This window comes from Lissotriton vulgaris, chromosome 3_1 (assembly GCF_964263255.1).
Source record: "Lissotriton vulgaris chromosome 3_1, aLisVul1.2, whole genome shotgun sequence".
Lineage (NCBI taxonomy): Eukaryota > Metazoa > Chordata > Amphibia > Caudata > Salamandridae > Lissotriton > Lissotriton vulgaris.
In genome coordinates this window covers 82,140,634-82,160,908 of record NC_141689.1, presented here as the reverse complement: position 1 = coordinate 82,160,908, position 20,275 = coordinate 82,140,634, and the positions used below count along the sequence as shown (strand labels likewise).

Below are 20,275 nucleotides of genomic sequence, written 5' to 3'. Positions count from 1 at the left end.
CGATTATTATTTGGGGTGGGCAATTGTTCACCTGGAGGAATAATAAAACTTCTTCTTTGGATGAACCATTTAAATCGATAAATGAACTATGAGCTCAACCCCACCCTGGTGGCTATGGAACAGAGCAGGCCGGCTTAAGCATTTATGCGTTACCAAACCGGTAAAAAAGTCAAAACACCAAGCAATAAAATTGCAACATAAATTAGATAATTAGAGTACAATTTAAGAAGCAAAATGACACCAAAATGACAACAATCCAATGAGGGTACCGGAGATATGAATAGGTAAAGTTTTAAGTCGGAATAGCACCAAAAGGCACCAAGTGCCAGTGGTAGTCAATGGTGGTGGTAGACCAGGACCTGGGCACAATTTGAGAAAGACCACAGCAGAGCCCTCTTCGGATACCTCAATTGCCTTGGTCTCAGTGAAAAGTCTGGGAGTCAAAAAAATTGAAAATGTTTCTAAGTCCCACTTCAGAAAGGGACTGTGTCACTTTTTTAAAGAAAATCATTAACATGTCTTAAAAGTCCCAGTGCAGCATAGGACTAAATGGCACATGCATCAAGCTATTTAGGAATCGCAAACGGTGCGATTCGGTAAAATCGGCCGTTTGCGATTCCTAAATACCTTTTTAGTATGCATCATGCATTTTTGGAAAAATCGCTATTTTTAGCAAATTCCAAAAATGCGATTGCTCTTAAGTAATCGCAAATTTGCGATTCCTTAAAAGCAATGCATCATTTATTTAAAAAATGCGATATTTCAAACCGGAAGTGCAAATTACCACAAGGTTGAACCTCGTGGTAATTTGTGAAATGGTTTAAATTTGCTTAATATTGCTTTTTTAAAACTGTGCAATTACAGACACACATGTCCTAAGGACATGTGTGTATGTAACTTGTACTGAAAAGTACATTTCATGGGTGCAGGGGGGGGGGTCATTGGACCCCCCTCTCCTCCCTTGAAATGCATTCATGAATTGCGATTTTTCAATTGCGAATTCGCAATTCCCATTGATTCCTATGGGCCTTTTAGCCCATAGGAATGAATGGGAATTGCGAATTCGCAATTGAAAAATCGCAAATTTCATGCGAATCGGTAAAAATTGCGATTTTTACCGTTTCGCATAAAATTTGCGAGAAAAATGATGCATAGGCTTTTGCGAATTCTTATTTGCGATTCGCTATTTTTCACAAATAAGAATTCGCAAATGCCGATATTGATGCATGTGGGCCTAAGTCACTTTGTAAGAGGAAACATACTTCCAACATGGGCAGCTGTTGAAAACTGTCCTGCTCGGTCTTTGGAGCTCAGTCCAACACTGTGGAACTGCGGACTGGACACTTTTCCTACTGGGTCCCGCTGAAGCTCAGGAGGAAAAGTCTCAAAAAACCTTCTTCTTGTGACCAAGAAACCACAGGAGTACATCAAGGGGTAGCACAAACGCTCTCACGGTATCAGACTGAGGCCAACAGCAAAGTCCAGTTCTGGAAAAGGCCTCTTGCGTGTAAGGCCTCTGGGAAAAGGCCTCTTGTTGTGTTCCTGTAGCCACACAGAATGCCAGGCAGCTGAACCTTGGAGTCCACTTCATTGTCCCGATTACAAGAGGGGGCAGGCCCAGTACTTCATTGCTCCTCTCAGGATGCAGACAGCAAGTCCAAGCCCCTTATGATCTTTCGCAAGCCCGGTTAGTGTGCTGAGAAGGTTTTCTGGAGATGCCGCATTCATGCCCGGCACCAGCTGGTAGATAGGTGTGACTCCTGGGCACTTCCTAACCAATGGGGTAAACGTTCCCAAGGTCAGCCGTTCTCAGCAGTTCTGTTTGCCCTAGTGGAAGCAACCTCACAGGGACCCTCCCTCTCAAAATCCGAGATGGGAAAAACCTTCTCCTTTTGTGCAGAGCCTGTGTGGTGCCCACGTAGAGGTATGGCCTGGGTAATGGGTTAGCTTTCCTCCCATTGGGGTTGGTGTCAGCCTTACTATGGGGACAAAGACTGGTCCTTTCCAGGTGCCGCCTAACATTTGTTGGTAACAGGGCAGGCCCCTTTGAGTGTCTGGCTCCACCTTACCTGGTCTGCCTGCCAGGGAAAGAAAACACCACCCATACACAGGCCATTGTCTCTGCTCTGGGAAGAGTTTTCACACCTCTTTCCCACTTCATTCAGGACCAGTACAGGTAGTGCAATGACTGGAGAGCTAATATAAATTAGCCTCTGTAGCTTCAAGGACGGTATTAGAACCTTTCTAAAACTTACATTTCTAATATATTCAATAAAAAATCTGACTCAACCATTAGATTTTTATTAAATATAAAGTCTTTAAATTGAGTCTGTCGCTGGTACAAGTAAACAGTTATAGAGTAAGGTATATAATCTATACTTTGACTATTCCTATGTGCTAGTTATCTGTGGGCCAATGACAATGTCGTTTTGTGCCTAGTCACTTCTAATGCCATTACTAATGTCACACATGTTCCACTTTTAAATATTATTCACCGTACTTGTGAGCGGCAAGGTGTGCTTAGAGGTGACTTATTTAATATATAAAATCAGCTTTTCCTGACTGTCAAGAGGTGATTTTGACAGGCCCGTGCAGCAGGAATCAAGGTGCTGCTGACAGGCTACTGCGGCTAGGCCTGACCCCGTGTTTTCTCTGCTGCTGCAGTGGGTGGCACAGTAGGTGCTGCAGTCCACAAGTGGCATTTAACTTTCTATGGCACAAATGTATTTTTACACTATAGACTATGGCCTTATAGGAAAGATGCATGCGCCAATCTGGTTTTAAGTCAATATAGACATGTTGGGGCTACAGGACATATACTTGGCCCTGGAAAGCACAGTTCAAAATTATCAGCAGGTGAGTCCCTAAATAAATGAGAAACCGGGGGTGACCACCCAAAAAGGGCTTAGCAATAGCCTTGGTTCTCCATGCTTCACGTTCATGATGTCCTGAAGGTACAGTAAGATACTTGGGATATGGAGGTACATGGCTTAGTTGAATGGTTTTCCAATGGGCTAGAGTTCTATGCTTCACATGTTTCTCTGCAGAGTACTTTCTAATATTAACTGCAGACTGGTAACTGAATGATTATTTCCTCCTGTTCGTGGCTTCTTGAAGGGAGAAGGTGTTGCCTACCGCGGAAGGATCCTACTGGAACTGGAAACCAAACTGGTGGAGCATACTGAGCAGAAGGTGGAGGACATCCCCTCGGATGACATTCTACGAGTTGAGGTAAAAGAAAATGTGTTTGGACAACTGGCTATCCAAAAAATGCACATTAAATAGGTTTAGTGGACATGACATTCAGATCTTAACCAATATTCACCAGAATATTGGCCATGTTCAGAAGTCCAACCGTGGGAAAAGACGAGTAAGTAAATGAGAAAACCTAGAAAATTGTTTCTTTGAAAGCCGAACAGAAGAAAGAGATTTGAAAATGGCTCCTATACACGTGGGATTGCCATTTGAATAAACTAAAAGGTCTTTTGCTTGTGGAGCTGGCCCATCTTCATTCAGAATTACATCATTGTCAATGTTGTACTTTCAATACTACAAACAGGCTTATCCCTCTATTATCTGTCTATTTTCTACATTTTTAAGTTGGTGTCTGTTTTTTAAATGTTGTCCTTCAACTCATCTTTGAAGCCATTAAATTTATAAAACCATATTTATCATTGATGCAAAAAGTTAATATGAATTGTCTATCAAGTCACATTTCACAAAATATAGTCATTCACAGTAATTTAATGACAGCTCAGTACATTAGAAATTTACCAAAATGTAATGTTCCTGAAAAGGACTTAATCAGCTAATTTTATGCTATCACTGTTACATTTTAAATTATATTGCATCCCTGTTACTAACCTAGACACTACACAAATGGGACTAATTCGGGGTTTTAGTTAGATATTTTTATAAATGTAAATGTCAATTTGTTTTGATATTGCTTACTAACAGAATGCAGCAAACGAATATATCTTTCCATTCCGCAAAAAAAAATCCCGCATACCATCACTCTGCATTTTTAAGTCCGCAAAAACCATTACTCCTCAAGCCATGATTCCGCAAATTTTCACAACGCATATGACTTCACTCCGCATGCAATTATAAAGCAAATGCATGTGTGGTGAAGTCATATACTTTGTAAAAGTACTATAACTTTAAAGATATATATATAAATATTTATATATATATATATATATATATATATATATATATATATATATATATATATATACACACATATATATATAATTTTAAATAAAATGAAGAATTAAGTCTTTAAAATTACATTATATTTAGAACTATATTAAAATTACACACTCACACACACACACACACATATATATATATATATATATATATATATATATATATATATATATATATATATATATATATATATATATATATATATATAAACTAATTCCACCCTAGTCCCTTTAAATACCCCAGCACCCTTAAACACTAACCCATCCTGACCCTAAAAATACCCCTGTACCCCAAAACCCAAACATACCCCTGAACCCTAAAAATACCCCTGTACCCCAAAATACAAAACAACCCCTGAACCCTAAAAATACCCCTGTACCCCAAAACCCAAAACAATCCCTGAACCCTAAAAATACCCCTGTACCCCAAAACCCAAACCTACCGCTGAACCCTAAAAATACCCCTGTACCCCAAAACCAAAAACAACCCCTGAACCCTAAAAATACCCCTGTACCCCAAAACCCAAAACAACCCCTGAACCCTAAAAATACCCCTGTACCCCAAAACCCAAACCTACCCCTGAACCCTAAAAATACCCCTGTACCCCAAAACCCAAAACAACCCCTGAACCCTAAAAATACCCCTGTACCCCAAAACCCAAACCTACCCCTGAACCCTAAAAATACCCCTGTACCCCAAAACCCAAAACAACCCCTGAACCCTAAAAATACCCCTGTACCCCAAAACCCAAAACAACCCCTGAACCCTGAAAATACCCCTGTACCCCAAAACCCAAAACAACCCCAGAACTCTAAAAATACCCCTGTACCCCCAAACAACCCCTGAACATTAAAAATACCCCTGTACCCCAAAACCCAAAACAACCCCTGAACCCTAAAAATACCCCTGTACCCCAAAACCCCAAACACCCTCTGAACCCTAAAAATACCCCTGTACCCCAAAACCCAAAACAACCCCTGAACCCTAAAAATACACCTGTACCCCAAAACCCAAAACAATCCCTGAACCCTAAAAATACCCCTGTACCCCAAAACCCAAAACAACCCCTGAACCCTAAAAATACCCTGTACCCCAAAACCCAAAACAACCCCATAACCCTAAAAATACCCCTGTACCCCAAAACCCCAAACAACCAGGAACCCTAAAAATACCCCTGAACCCCAAAACACAAAACAACCCCTGAACCCTAAAAATACCCCTGTACCCCAAAACGCAAACCTACCCCTGAACCCTGAAAATACCCCTGTACCCCAAAACGCAAACCTACCCCTGAACCCTAAAAATACCCCTGTACCCCAAAACGCAAACCTACCCCTGAACCCTAAAAATACCCCTGTACCCCTTAACCCTTAAATACCCCTGCACCCCATAAACCAAACCCACCCTTAAAATACCCCTGAACCCAAAAAAAACCATATACTTACCTTACAACTTACCTTAAAACATATACTTTTACCAATCATGCTTTTACAATGATTTTCGTCATAAAAGCATGCGAGATAAAAGCATATAATATATAAAGGCATGCGGTATGAAAAAATGCGGAGTAAAGGTACCTGCGTACTAATGGTATGAGGAGTGAAAGTATGCGGAGTAAAAAATGCGGAGTGATGGTATTTTACCGCAGCAAACATCTATGCACTTCTAAGTTTACAGGTTGAAAAATTGAGGGAAGTGGTCATGATGTAATTTGCTCAGGATCACACAATGTGTTCAAAAGCCAAATCCATTATTGGAACCCAGATCACCTGGTTCCAGGGATCACAGCAAAAAGACTGGCCAAAATCTCTTCCATGTCGCCTTGCTATGTTTGGGACAGTCTGTAGGAGAAGACGTTTCTTAAAGTGTAATGAGGCTAAGAGGAGAGACGGAAAGAGAATGATGTGCCCTTGAAGTAGTCCACAAAGTTTAGTGCTTCTTTTCCTGTATTTTTTTGTCTTTCTACTCCCAACAGTCGAAGACCACAATGTCAACACTGTGATTGCTTGCGTTTCCTTAGCACTTCAATCGTTTGACCTAATGCGCCAAGCTTCTTCCATGTGTTTGACCAGCACATAATGTTGTGAAGATACACATGTATGTTGTTGGATGAATCTCCTTAGCGTGTATTTTATAGTCGAATGTAGCATCCTATTATAATTTTCAACCAAGCAGTGAACACTCTGGCAAACGCTGGAAGGCATCAGGTGGAATGTCTTGTGGCCTGATTTCGGGGAGATCGATAATAATGAAAATTGGATGGAGATCCTGTTGGAGGCTGTCGTAGGTGTCCGACTGCCAAAATTTTGCAGATGCGAAAGAATCGGCTTATTGAGCTGCTTTTGGTGGCACTGTTGACGTCTATAAAATATGATGTCCAACCAAACACACTATCTAGACGCCTTGTCCACCCCCATTTCCGCAGCTGGATCTACTCCATTTCTGATTGGCTTTGGAGAAACTTCAAGCACTTCAAGGGCATTTGTAAAGTGGATAATGACAATGTACCCACATATGGTGATGGCCTTTCCTCCAGTCAATACACTGTAAAAATGTGGTCTTTGTGGTGTTGATTTGTCAATATGGTGGATCTTCTATGGCTAATGTAATGGTAGTGGGACCATTACCACATTAGCAAATTCATTGTCCCATATTTTAATCCTAAATTAGCCCCTTAGATGCATACACCACATTCGCTTTTTATCTGATATCATTGTGTACAGATCAGTTTTTTAGTAATGCGTAGATTGCGTCTAGCACTTGTAGTCTTCTCCAATCAAGCCCTGTGCTGTGAAGACTCCTCTTAACATTGCTCATTCGTTCTCCTCCCATGTTTTCAACAGAAGTATCTCCGACGACGAAAGTATTGCCTCTTCGCCGCATTCTACTCCGCCACGATGCTGCAAGATGTGGACGACGCCATCCAGTTTGAAGTCAGCATCGGGAACTATGGCAACAAGTTTGATACCACCTGCCTGCCCTTGGCATCTACCACTCAGTACAGCAGAGCGGTGTTTGATGGTAAGGGGGTGGTGGTGTAATGTGAGTGAAGAGTTCTGTGTAGGGCAGGACGCTTTACCTGTGCTGACCATGATATTGCATGCCATCTCGAGGTTTTATTTACTCTCCTCACTTGTAATCACCCATGTGGCACTTGTGATCTCTCAAATAACTTCAGCAGGTTTATTCCTCCTCTGAGTTCAGTAGTCAAAATGTAGTGAATGAAATGATGAATGGTCAGGTAGATTCTTGAAGCTCTTTATTTCAAGTAAGATGTACAGGAGGAAACCCCACCAGGAACAGGATGGTCACTGCTCAGCCCTCTCTCATCAACTGTCATTCCACATCCACACCAGGCACACTAACATTCCATTCACTCTGTCATCCAGCATTCAACATTCCACACAGACATCACATACATACTGGCTGAGCAGGAGGCAAGGAGAAAACATAAGGCACAACATATCCCCTTTTCTTCAACGGAAATAAAACACAATAACAAAATACATAGCAATAAAGCAACAGGTAAAACTTGCAATATATATGTATTTAAAAAATAAGACCAGAATAACAAAAATAAGAGAAAGGGAGACTGAGTAAGGATAAGCAGCAAGAAAAGAACAGCAAAGGAAGAGTGCAAAAGAGAAATTGAGAGAATAGACTAAGCAAATATAGCTAAACACATCCCCTTCCCTTGGGAACAATAAAATTGTAAAATGCAATAGTACCAATGTATGTATAGAATAACTGCAAAGAAGGCACAGCTGAGGCTAAGTACAAAGATTACGTAGGGCAAAAACAGTAGAAAGGGCGCGCGCACACCCGCACTGAATATGTATAGAGACCAGCTCTGAACAACCCTACGAAAAATAACCTTAAACTCACCGAGGAAGGAGCTCTCTGTGTGCAAGGCAGTTGGCAATTGGAATAACGTAAGATGCCTCATCTATTGTTACTGAAATAAGTTCAGAAGTTCAGACTTTCACACGATAGAATTATAATGGAAATCACCCGTTTCTCAACGGAAACCACTCGTCTTTCCAGTTTGCAGCAAACTGTATTGTACTTACAGGACAGTCTTTTATAAATTCCTTGCTCTCAGACTTCCACACAGCTGAATTTTAAATGAAAACAACTCGTTTTTCTTCTCTCTTTTGTAGCAAGAAAGGTTGTCAGACTCTGTAAATCACAGTATCAAATCACTGTACTTCCACACAACCGAATTTTGATGGAAATCCCTCGTTTTTCTTTTCCCTTTGTAAACAGTACTTTAAATTTAAAGGTCAAACAAGTCTTATTGGGTTTGTGACCTTGAGCTAGATCTGGCACTTATGAGAGTTTAAGGGCGACCGATTTCGGGGTCACTGGTGGGGTTTCGAAGTGCCAGGTAGCATAACAAAAGTTTAGAAATGTGAAAGTCCTTTACCTTAATTCTCTTTAGGTTTGTATTGCTTGAAGGTACCTTAATTCGCTTGTAAATAGTATGTTGCACGCTGTCAGTTCTTCAATCGTCGCCAAAATGTAGTGAATAAAATGATGAATGGTCAGGTAGATTCTTGAAGCTCTTTATTTCAAGTAAGATGTACAGGAGGAAAACCCCACCAGGAACAGGATGGTCACTGCTCAGCCCTCTCTCATCAACTGTCATTCCACATACACACCAGGCACACTAACATTCCATTCACTCTGTCATCCAGCATTCAACATTCCACACAGACATCACATACATACTGGCTGAGCAGCAGGCAAGGAGATAACATAAGGCACAACACAAAGATTCTTTATTTAGCCAATAAAAGATATAAAAGGACCACTGAGTTATCGTAATGAGATTTCAACTTCAAACCGCTTGGTTACTCGAAAACATCTCTACAGCAGTCACTTACTGGGTTTAAACACGTGACCTGTAGCTAACACACAGGTCTCTGCAGCTGGTGACTTAACCCACACAGAATGCATAACATACCTGCAGGGCACAGGGACATCTCTGCAACAGGAACAATAAGACATATTTATTTATTTCTTCATTCACATTTTAACAGAGCCCAGGCAATTATTAGAAGAATTATTTTTGTTATCTGTCTCCCCCCAATCGCGGACGCGCGATTGGGGGGAGACAGCACCTGAATCACGGGGAGAGAGAGCGCTGCGGTGCAAATTGAAAGCGCATTTTAAAACCTCGCACTGAAGGCGCATTTTTAAATTGTTTGTGGTCCTGTCACTTTTGCATGGTGATTGAACTGTCTACTATTTTTATTTAGGAGATCTTTTATGCCCAATTGTACTTTTCACACGTTACTCCAGCCTACCTGTTGCCTATTCTCCCCGGTCCACCGCGACAGCGTCGATTAATGTGGAGGGAGAATACGCCTACATCCGGTTTACGGAGGTTAGCGTTTGAGCGGCCTGACCCCCATAAAACCGGATGTGTTTACGACCGCTCAGCGGGCGCGCCGGCGGCGCGCCAAAGGCAAGCCTGTCTGCGCCCCTCCGCGTCCCAGAAGCGGACTGGACTGGAAACGATACAGGTTTTAGCCTAAGCCCTGACAATCCTATAAAGTATGATAGCGTGGCGCTAAGAAAGTACACCCCCCCTCATAAATGCTACAACCATGTCGAGGTTGGCGGGGACAACCGAACTTTGTCATGCAACATGTGTAATTGGACTGGCTCCCGTTACGCAGCAAATGCACTCGGGCCCGGCCCTAACACGTTAGAATGTGATAAGAGGAGCCAGGAAAAACTTAATATCTACTTGCTCAATGTGAGATCTCTTAACAAAAATGCCCAGCATATCTCTGACTTGATCTCAGAGATTTTTCTTAACGGAAACCTGGCTCTCCGACACCTCCAATCCCACCTTAGCAATAGCAGTACCCATGGGCTACTCTATTCTTAGAAAGGACCGCATCACTGGGAAGGGTGGGGGCATTGCCGTGATCTTTAAAAATGACATCTCAGCCAAGATCCTCCCCATGGATGAAATCCTGGGTGCAGAGAGCCTTTGTTTTTATTGCTCATTATCCGCCCATCAATCCCTGGCGGGTGTTCTTTTATACAGACCCCCCTGGCCACTCTGGACCTTTCTTAAAAGCAATTATCAATACTATAGCACCACTTGTCCTGAAATATAACCAATTTCTGGTCCTAGGAGACTTTAATGTCCATATGGACAAATTGGAGAGCGCTGAGAACATTTTACTAGGTGAGACCCTTAACTCTCTGAACCTGTTTCCCCTCATAAATAGTCCCACTCATGAGAAGGGACATATACTAGACCAAATTTTCTCAAACACCCCGTGCCAATCCGAAGATCCCACCCCTTTGGTCTGGACGGATCACTTCCTGCTAAACATTACAATGGCTATAATCAGGAAACCAGCATACACCAACACTAAACCCCCCCTTCTCAAATGTAAAGCTCTCCATAAGATAACTCCAGAGGCCCTCAGCTCTGCAGTGCAAACGCACTCCTTTGTCAGCAGTAATAAAGTAGAACTAGATGCCGCCAACCTGGAAAACTGGATAAAACAGGGAGTGGAAACTGTAGCACCCGAGACCCTCCGGTCCCAACGGACTATACATCGCTCTGCACCTTGGTTTAATGAAACCTTGCGCAAATGTAAAAGTGTCTGTAAACAGCTGGAAAGGGCATGGAGGAAAAACTTTAGTGACAATAGTAAATCCCTCTACAAAAAATAACTAAAAACTTACCACCAGAAAATCCTGGCAGAAAAGAAACGGTTCTTCGAAACTAAAATCGAAATATCTGCTAATAAAAGTAAGGAAATATTTAAAATTGTCAAACACTTCACCTCACCACCAGCACCACGTCAAACCAATGCCACCTTTCTCCAATTCCCTTCTATTACATTAGATCAATCCCTGAAAATCATGAAGAATTTAAAATCTGGCTCTCCATTAGACCCCTGCCCAGCTAAAACACTGGCATCAGTGGCTGAGGTGATCAATGCCGAGGTCAATATCGTGCTGAATCTATCTCTGAGCAGTGGCCAGGTCCCAGCCATTTGGAAACACGCCAGAATCCTGCCACTGTTAAAAAAGCCTACAGCAGATCCCCTAACAGTGTCTAACTATAGACCCATCTCACTCCAGCCTTCCATTGCTAAGGTCATTGAAAACCATGTGAACTCTGTTACCACCGAATCTATGGAGTCAAACAACTGTCTCCACGCGAGCCAATCAGGATTCCGAGCTGGCTTTAGCACCGAATCAGCTCTCCACGAAATATCGGAATCCATCAAAATGACCCTTGACTCAGGCGGGAGAGCGGCTCTGATTCTGCTTGATCTATCTGCCGCCTTCGACACCGTGCCCCATGTGAGACTCCTACAGAGACTGAGAGACTGTGGGGCGGGGGGCACAGTGTTGAAGTGGTTCTCTTCATTCCTACAAGACCGAAGGCAGGAAGTCTGGAACCCACCTTTCTCCTCCCTCATGCCTCCCACGGAGGTGGGTGTTCCTCAGGGCTCTATCCTGAGCCCATTATTATTTAATCTATACATGGCTCCTCTCCCCCTGCTGGCCAAAGCGGCTGGAGCCATGATTATATCCTACGCTGACGACACCCAGCTTTTGTTCACCTGTAAGAAGGGAGAGGCTCTGTATGGCGACAAAATAAGGAACTGTTTTAGACAGGTCTTTTCCTGGTTTAGTCACAACCAGCTCCAGTGTAACTCCGCTAAATCCGAAGTTATTCTTTTCGGAGTTCCGGACCAGGATGTTTGGAGACAGTGGTGGCCTCCTGATATGTCCCCCCCGCAGACCTCGGTGGAAGTAGCCAAAAACTTAGGGGGTCAAACTGGACAACTCACTGAACATGAAGACCCAAGTTCGAGCTGTGGTTGGCACCTGTTACGGAACCTTGAAAATGCTCCGGAGATTTCTTCCCCTTCTGTCTCTCTCCCATAGAGGACCGTGGTCCAGGCCCTTGTCTCCTTCAGGCTGGACTACGCTAATGCCCTCTATTTGGGTCTCCCAGAATGCCTCCTCGCGAAACTCCAGGTCATGCAGAATACGGCCGCAAGAGCCATCCTTATGCTGGGCCCCAGAGTCCATATCTCACCCCACCTTAACCCCTTCTGTGCGGCGCGAATTTTGCCCCGGTGCTGAACATTCCATTGGGCCTATGGAACCATGACGGAACGGTTCCGTCATAAGCACAGGCCACCTTACGCTCATGACGGAACCGTTCCGTCATGAGCATGGAAGGGGTTAAGAAGCTTCACTGGCTTCCCATCCGACACAGAATCAAGTTTAAAGCCTATCCATCGCCTTCAAGGCTCTGCATGGTTTTGGGGCCACCTATATTAGGAAAAGAGTGAGCTACTACATACCTGGTAGAGCACTCAGATCTTCGCATCAACATCGGATGAATGTGCCTAAATTCAACCGTGCCTGCTTGGGAGGGCGCTCCTTCCAAGTCCAGGTCGCTCACCTCTGGAATGAACTGCCTATAACAGCCAGGCAAGCGCCGGATATTCTGCACTTCAGGAAATTGCTAAAGACTTGGTTGTTCCAACAGTAATTCGGACTTCACTCCGCACTTGTGCCTCCTCCTATTTGCTCTGAGTAGCTGTGCGCTCTATAAATATGTTAAAATAAAATAAATAAATATGTTTTTGTATTTGTAAAGCACACCATCACCCACAAGGGTATGCTGGCACTGAGCAGGCCTGTGCGCCGAGCCCTGCCTATGGTAGGTTGGTTTATTGAAAAGCCAGTTCTCCAGCTTCTTGCAAAGTTCAAGATGAGAGGAGGGAGCTCTGATGTGGAGTGGGAGGCTGTTCCATGCTTTAGGAGCAATGTAAGATACTGCCCGTCCTCCTAATATTCTGTGTATGTGTGTGATGTATGTGAGTTGGAGTCCTGCGGAGAAGAGGTGGGTTTAGGTAAGTGGGGCTTAAGTTGTGTAGTGCCTTAAATGTGTGTGTGACTTTGAAATGAGCGATTTGTGTATTTGAAGCCTGTGTAGCTTCCTGAGTTGTGGTGTGATGTGATGTCTGTGTGACATTGTTCTGCATTCTGTCACTCAACTGTTGTTTTTGCATTTGTCACCCCGAGTGGGACGGTTATGCTCAGACGTGAGTCCTGTGCTCTCCATGCCACTGGAATCAAGCTATCCTGGCTGATGAGGGCTGATAGCCAGAAACCTGTCCTTGGATGCTTGTTTCCATGCCAGGGAAGACCTGGCTTGGCAGTTTGGGCTGGACTGTTTCCATGAGGCACAGGGTCAGACTGATTTGCATGTGGCTGGGTACAAACTGGAATGGCATGGTGAGCAAAAAATTACGGATTTAGACCCAGATCTCTGTACTGGGTTAAATGTATGACATTGTTCTGCATTCTGTCCATCACCTGTTGTTTTTGCGTGATGTCTGTGTGGGGCATTGAGGATGAACCTGGCTGCCGAGTTCTGAACAGTTTGTAATCTTCTAGTGAGTTGCTTGGTGATCACAGCATGGAGGATGCTTGTTTAGTCCAACTGGCTGTTGACAGGGCGCGAGTGACAGTTTTTCTAGTGTTGCTTGGGACCCATTTGAAGATTATTTTTCAAGCGAGCTTTGCTTCCTATCTTGTAGGTTGTCAATATTACTATCTGCCCTGGGGGAACGTGAAGCCTGTGGTTGTGCTGTCGTCGTACTGGGAGGATATCAGCCACAGGACTGATGCACAAAATATATTGCAGCACACAATAGACAAACTGGTGAGTTCTGCATACGTGCTCAAGTACTTGCATGTGTTGATTTTTTAATATGTTTCTTGTGGTATACACATGTGGAATCTAACCGACTTAGGTTGCGTGTTGTCTGCTTTTGACATTTATGTCTCCTTGTTGCGTTAAAAGTTTTATATTACATTGTTACATCAAATAAACTTCGCATCGCAGCCATGTGAAAACTTAATAGCCTGAATGTTATATCAAGCCCACTTATAAAGTTACATGAAACCTGCGTGTTTCACCACACGGACTTGTTGCGTAAATGTGTTAGTTCATGTCTGCTACACACTTTTAGTTACGGCAGAAGTTCTTTAAAGGAATATTGACTACAAAAAGGTAGTCCTTGTGGCCACTGAACCTTCCATCTCTTCTGTCTCCCTAGAAATCCAGGCCTAGACACATACACATAATACACACAGACTCACACACAGGTAGCCCGCCGGGTACCGTTGTTGCTGACATACTCTAACCATTAGGTGAGTTAGGTGTTGTTACCTCTGACTGTTTGCTGTTGCTATTTTTAATTTCAATTTTAATTTGGAAAGGTTTTCCACAGGGGAATGCCCACGACCTTGCTCACTGAGGAATAATCTCAACACTGTTTCCAGTGATTTTTAAACCCACATGCTAGTAGCACCTCACCTAGCATGACACTTGGAATGTACATAATCACCCATTGTTTGTTTGTATATATACCCGTTGTGATTTGCTTTTTTGTCTCCAAATCCAGGTAGATGAAGCGCAACACAGGTGTAGCACACGGAGCATTTTTCCTTGTAGACAATATAATTGTTCATATTTCTAACACTAGATACTCAAGTAGATCACACCGATGTAGACAGTTGCTCCTTTAAGATAATCTCTTTATTTGGGTCCTGAAGAATCACTAGTCATTGTACACACGCGAGAAACATGTTGACCGATCAGAGCACACACTAAACTGAATTCCGGAATAGGAAACATAATATTCCAGTGAGTACCGGTTAGTAATTCGTTTTTAATTAGAGCAGGGGTCCCCCAGAATAAACTTGATCCTGGTACCCCTAGCTTTATTTTAACTCACATACCATGTCTACGCTATTCTGGCCCCACACCCTCACCTCAGCTGGCGGCAGTGGGATAAAAGATCTCCGCCAAAGTGCCCCTCTTTGAGTTGTCGCCCGTTGGGTATTGCACCGTCGACCCAACAAGGAGCAGCCCAGATGATGAAGCATGACACCTGCAAGGGTGTGTGAGGGCATTACATCCAACAAAATGGATGCCCAACTGTAGGACCCACAAGACCCTACAACATCCACAAACACCAACGCGACAGGTACATTCCTTAGTTTTAGGAACAGCTCAGCTTCCTTTGCATTGTATGGAAGTCTAACCTGAACAAAGTAGAATCTCATACAATACCTTAAACATCAGGAAAAGACATGAAGAGCATTCTGCATGCTGCGGCCGCATCATCAAAGATACGGCAAAGTGAAACGACCTTAAAAATGCAGTCAAAACACTGCAATACATTTACATCGCTGCTTTTACAACGCAAGCCGTTACCACGACTTGCACTTGAGGGCGGTCTAGACTAAGTAATAGTGTGATTTACTATTTCAACACCTTCCCTACTGTACGTAGGCTGGAGTTGGAATAGTAAATCATACTATTCCTAAGTCCTGCGCCCTACAGCGAAAGTTGCTGTAACGATTGGCGTTGTAAAAACAGCGATACCTAAGTAGGTTATTCAGCATCGAGTCAGCTAGGCTGCAATGCAAACGTTGCAAGAAGTTTACACCAGACCTAATACCGCTGTGCCCGAAACCGGTGCAATTTTCATTTGCAATCCCTTTTAAAGTCATTAGGCCGAGCCTTGATTGTCAAATTAAGGAGGGTACTGAAGGTCACCCGAGACAAGAGAACTCATGAAGTAGTGTCAGTCACTCATGCAATAAGGAGTTTGAGAGGCAGTAGAAACAAAATCTCAAGGAGTGGCAACAGTCCACCTGCCATAACAGCGCCTGGACACCCTCACGGGTGACAGGTAGCCCTCTACAAATCTACTGATTGATTGATAACTCTTATTCTGCATAAAGTCAAGGATTTCTTTTCCATTTTGTGATGGGGAAAAGTGAACTACTTTTTTCTCTTTTTTGTTAAAAAAACCGGGCCGAAACATGTAATTTTTGATTTGTAATTCTGGCAGATTTATATTCTCATTGACTGCTCCTTCATTTTAGCAGGGTATTATTCCTTTTAGTGAAATTCCTTAATGTATGTAATTGTTGATTGTCATAGTTACTCGTGATAGAAGGCTGATTTATTATATGCTTATATGCGGACTGTAGTAGGTTCAAGGTTGTAAATAGCTTAATGGGCCACCTTGATGTGGAACTTTGCCAGTTTGAAGAGAACTATATTTTGTGATGGCAGGAAACAGCAGCCAAAGGAGACTTTGGATTTTTTTGCATCGTATTTTCATTGTCCTCCCAAAATATTAGGGTTATATTTACAGAAAATTGTGATTGGGGTGAACATGAGCTGAAGTATCAAATAAAATGCATAATACCATTTATTCAAATATAACTACCACAGCCAGGGTAGCTGAACTGTATGGGAACTGAGGGGCAATGACTTGTCCTTGTGTCTTCATTTTTCAGGAAGAGAACCTCAATCAAGTCCATGTAGCAGTGAAAGCAAAGTGTTCACCCGATGACTTGGACTTCTTGGTATCCCAGTTGATCGATGACGTCATCATTGGCTGCAGGTACATTGCCAGATGTGCACGTGACTCTAGTGGCCTTGGCAGTGCTTAATTTGAGCCAGTGGTTTCCGGTGCTCGACACCAGCAATTAATTGTCGGTAACTGCACTTTTGTAAGCTGCCACAAGGTGGCGCTGTTTGTGTAATTTAAAGATGAGCAAAAAACAATAATAATATAATAATTCAATACACATTTAAAACAACTAATACCTGCAACCCAAGCCATTCTTAAAGCTTTGGGGGCCTTGAACAGCCTGAATTGTCAGACTTGCTGCAGTGTGATGGTTAGTAGTTGTGTTAGTACTGACATTGGCAGTGGCAATGTGTGGTGCCAACTACGGTGGCCTCCTCACAAGGTCCCCAGCACTTATCTTTTTAGAAATTGAGCACTGTTATGGGTTTCTTGCAAGAACTGGTAATTAAGACGAATGATGCTCTCTTAGGAAAAAAGTGTAGCATTCACCGTGATGGGTATTTACACAAAAAAACAAAGTTGAAAATATAAATGTAAAGTATGAAAGTCCCCCACGCTGTCCATCGTTCACAAGAGATGTATGTAACTTTTTGCCACTTAATAAAACTTCACCGGGCCCTCATTTATGTGGAATTGGCGTAGGGCAGTGCCAAAAGTCTTCTTGCACCGCTGCCCTACAACAATGTGAAAAGGTAGGAATGCACCGCATTTATGAAATACCCTGCATTTCTGTCCCTTCTGTCTGCGCTGGTGCACGATTGGCTGCCTAGCGCCAATGCAGGCATCCTTGCTCCATGGCCTGAGGCCCAGATCTTCTTATTGCAATGGGTGCTTGTGAGATGCTAAGTGGAGCAAAAGGCAACGCTGACGTACTTTTCCAGCACAAAATCTATTTTGCGCTGAAAAGTTGACACAAGTACTGTCCAAATTAGCTTTTGTGTGTGCATCGCCATTGCCCCTATAACTTACACAAAGGTGGCGTAACAGAGGAAACAGCCATAGGGTTTATATGCAAACCAGAGCTACCAAAATTTAACGAAATCCTACTGTCAAAGGTAAGCAATGACATAGAAGGGGTGAGGGAACGTCATTTGATAATCCTAACAGAGGTCATTGGCGGAAAGCTACACACTTTGCTGACCAATTACACTAGAGTGACTTTCAATTTGAAGACCATCTATGTACGACTACAGCCTGAAAACTGTAATACTTCTTGAAACTTTGCTCAGCTGGATGCCTTTTTATTGTCATATTTATTTAGTTATTCAATGTATTTCTAAAGCACAAAGCCAGCTTCCTAACAGCAGCGTGCCAAAGATATGACCACACCTTTCTGTTGTTGGGGTGTATCCTAGTTTTAACCCTACAACTTCTGTCTCAAACATTTCACTGTGTGTCTCAGGGGAAACATCGGTTACATCGCAGTGTTTACACCGCAATACCTTTACAACGCAGGTATTACAACGAAAGTCATTGCAATGACTTGCAGTAGATGGCGCTCTAACCTAAGGAATAGTATGATTTACTATTCTAACACTTTCCCATACTTTACGTAGATTGGAGTTGGAATAGTAAATCATACTATTCCTAAGTCCAGGTCCCTCCAACGCAAGTTGTTGTAACAACTTGCATTGTAATGCCTGCGTTGTAAAGGTATTGCGGTGTAAATACCACGATGTAACATCATATATTTATCAGTAAAAAAAGACTACTTATTCTCTGTGTCCGCCGATGCCGCAGTCTGTCCTTTTGACTTGTGCTCCTTCAGTCTGCACTTCCTCCTGGTGACTCTGCAGTACTTCTCGGCTGCGTCATCCGCATTTCCAGTCTCAGCGTAGCTCCCCTGGTTAATCTTCCTATATAGACTTAGACGCCTGGAAGCTGCGTCTTGCCATCTTCAGAGCTGTGGCACTGGTGTTGTTTATCTCAAGTAGGGATATAATGTGACGTAGTCCAACACATAAAAAGCAGTGGCAATGTCAACAGGTCTGGCTTTAAAGGAATATTGTATTGTAATTTGAAGCATCACAAGTGAATAGCATGGGATGGATATGTATTTGTGTGGAACCAAAGAACTGTAGAATAACACTGGTATAGCTTAAAACGTCAGGTTGCACTGTCAAGCCAGACCTAACCATCCATGTAGCTTAAGGACTACCCTCCTTTCCATCTGCCCATCTGCCAGAGAAAAACAACATAAATTATCTAGTTATCTGAGACACTTTAAAAGCATTACCGTGTCATGTGTGTGCCCCTGAAAGTTCAAGCTTAGGCAGCTGGATAAGTAAACAAAATGATCCCGACTGTGTAGAGGGCAAGCACTTTTTTGTGGAAGCAATAACTCCTGCCCAATCAAATCATGTAATCTTGTCTCCCAGTGTGGGCGGAGCCAAAGGCCCTCTCTAATGATGCTCACATAATTGTCTGGCGACATCTGTGCTGTGAAGCCAGACCATACCAATTGTATCTCACTGGCCAGGTAGCACTGTACTCCATCCCTTGCTATTGGGTGGTGCGGTGTGAGCTCACGGAGTGATGTATGTGGGAAGAGTTCTGGTATCGTAAGTGAGTACCAAAGACGCATGTTTTTTGTATCAGGGCAAACTTGTCGTCAGTCGAAAGGGGATACAGTTGAATTTGCTGCTAGAGGCCATCCTCGAGGCGCTGAGAGGTTCTTCCTTCTTGGTGGTAGTCAGGGCCTGGCACTGATTGGTGATGTTTATGGTAGAGGTACCTTCTCTTTGGGAATAGCCTTTCTTTGTTGGCTTCCAGACTCAAGGCACTGCGAAAGTTAACTGGATGCAGAAAACAGTGTGGCATGTAGGAGAGTGAAGATACCTTGATCATAAGTGTGAGGGAACAGTGAGGGGATTGTGAAAGAAGACATGCACATATGTGTGTATGGAAAGCAGCATCTGCAAAACACAAACCTACCCAAAAGAGGAGCTTGATTGAAATGAGGCTGTCTGGACCTAATGCATCAGGCAATAAGGAAGGAAAACAAGCAGAAATTCTCCAAGTTGTGTCAGTGGCTTCCAGTCAGAAAACCGTATCTGTAAAAACATGTCTGGCATGAATACTGTCTCCTAAAATATTGCTTACAAAAATATCACTCTTTTGATTTAGATTTTCAATCACTAACTGCAAGGGGACGATATTTGTGTAAGTGGCATTTAGGACCAGATGTTTGTCTGACCATATTCTGTCAACAATGCTCTGCCTTACCACCACACCGTCCATCCTGAGTCTGACGTCCAGGGTCCTGGTGGTGGACACAGGTAAACAATGCACGACAGAGTAATCCATCCAGATGACCTCCTTTGAAACAACTCCTGGAGGTTCCAAGGTGACGTCACTGTCAAGCAAGCCAGTTGTTTTCGCCTGATGATGAACTGTAAAGCCTCCAGGCGTCTAGGTGGTAGAACTGTACTGGTGAACCACCCTCCACCCCACGGTAGTGGGTTTCAGTCCTAGTCATCCTTTTAAGGAAATACCAAAGAGTGGAGACGTCCATATGACGTCCAGGTGGCAGCATCAAGGCAGGTTCTCTGCTGTATGTTGATGTGGAGACTACAGCACACCCACAGGACAGATCCTGCCGT

At 43.2% G+C, this 20,275-nt stretch overlaps 1 protein-coding gene across 1 annotated transcript in view; it reads left to right on the top strand.

The window, feature by feature from the left end:
* Positions 1 to 20,275, top strand: part of DYSF (dysferlin) — a 1,070,125-nt gene that overhangs the window by 524,406 nt on the left and 525,444 nt on the right. Inside the window, exons 19-22 of the mRNA XM_086960107.1 lie at positions 3,118 to 3,231; positions 7,056 to 7,233; positions 13,815 to 13,939; positions 16,597 to 16,703. Of these exons, the coding sequence (XP_086816233.1) occupies positions 3,118 to 3,231; positions 7,056 to 7,233; positions 13,815 to 13,939; positions 16,597 to 16,703 (524 nt within the window). The remainder of the gene's footprint in view (positions 1 to 3,117; positions 3,232 to 7,055; positions 7,234 to 13,814; positions 13,940 to 16,596; positions 16,704 to 20,275) is intronic.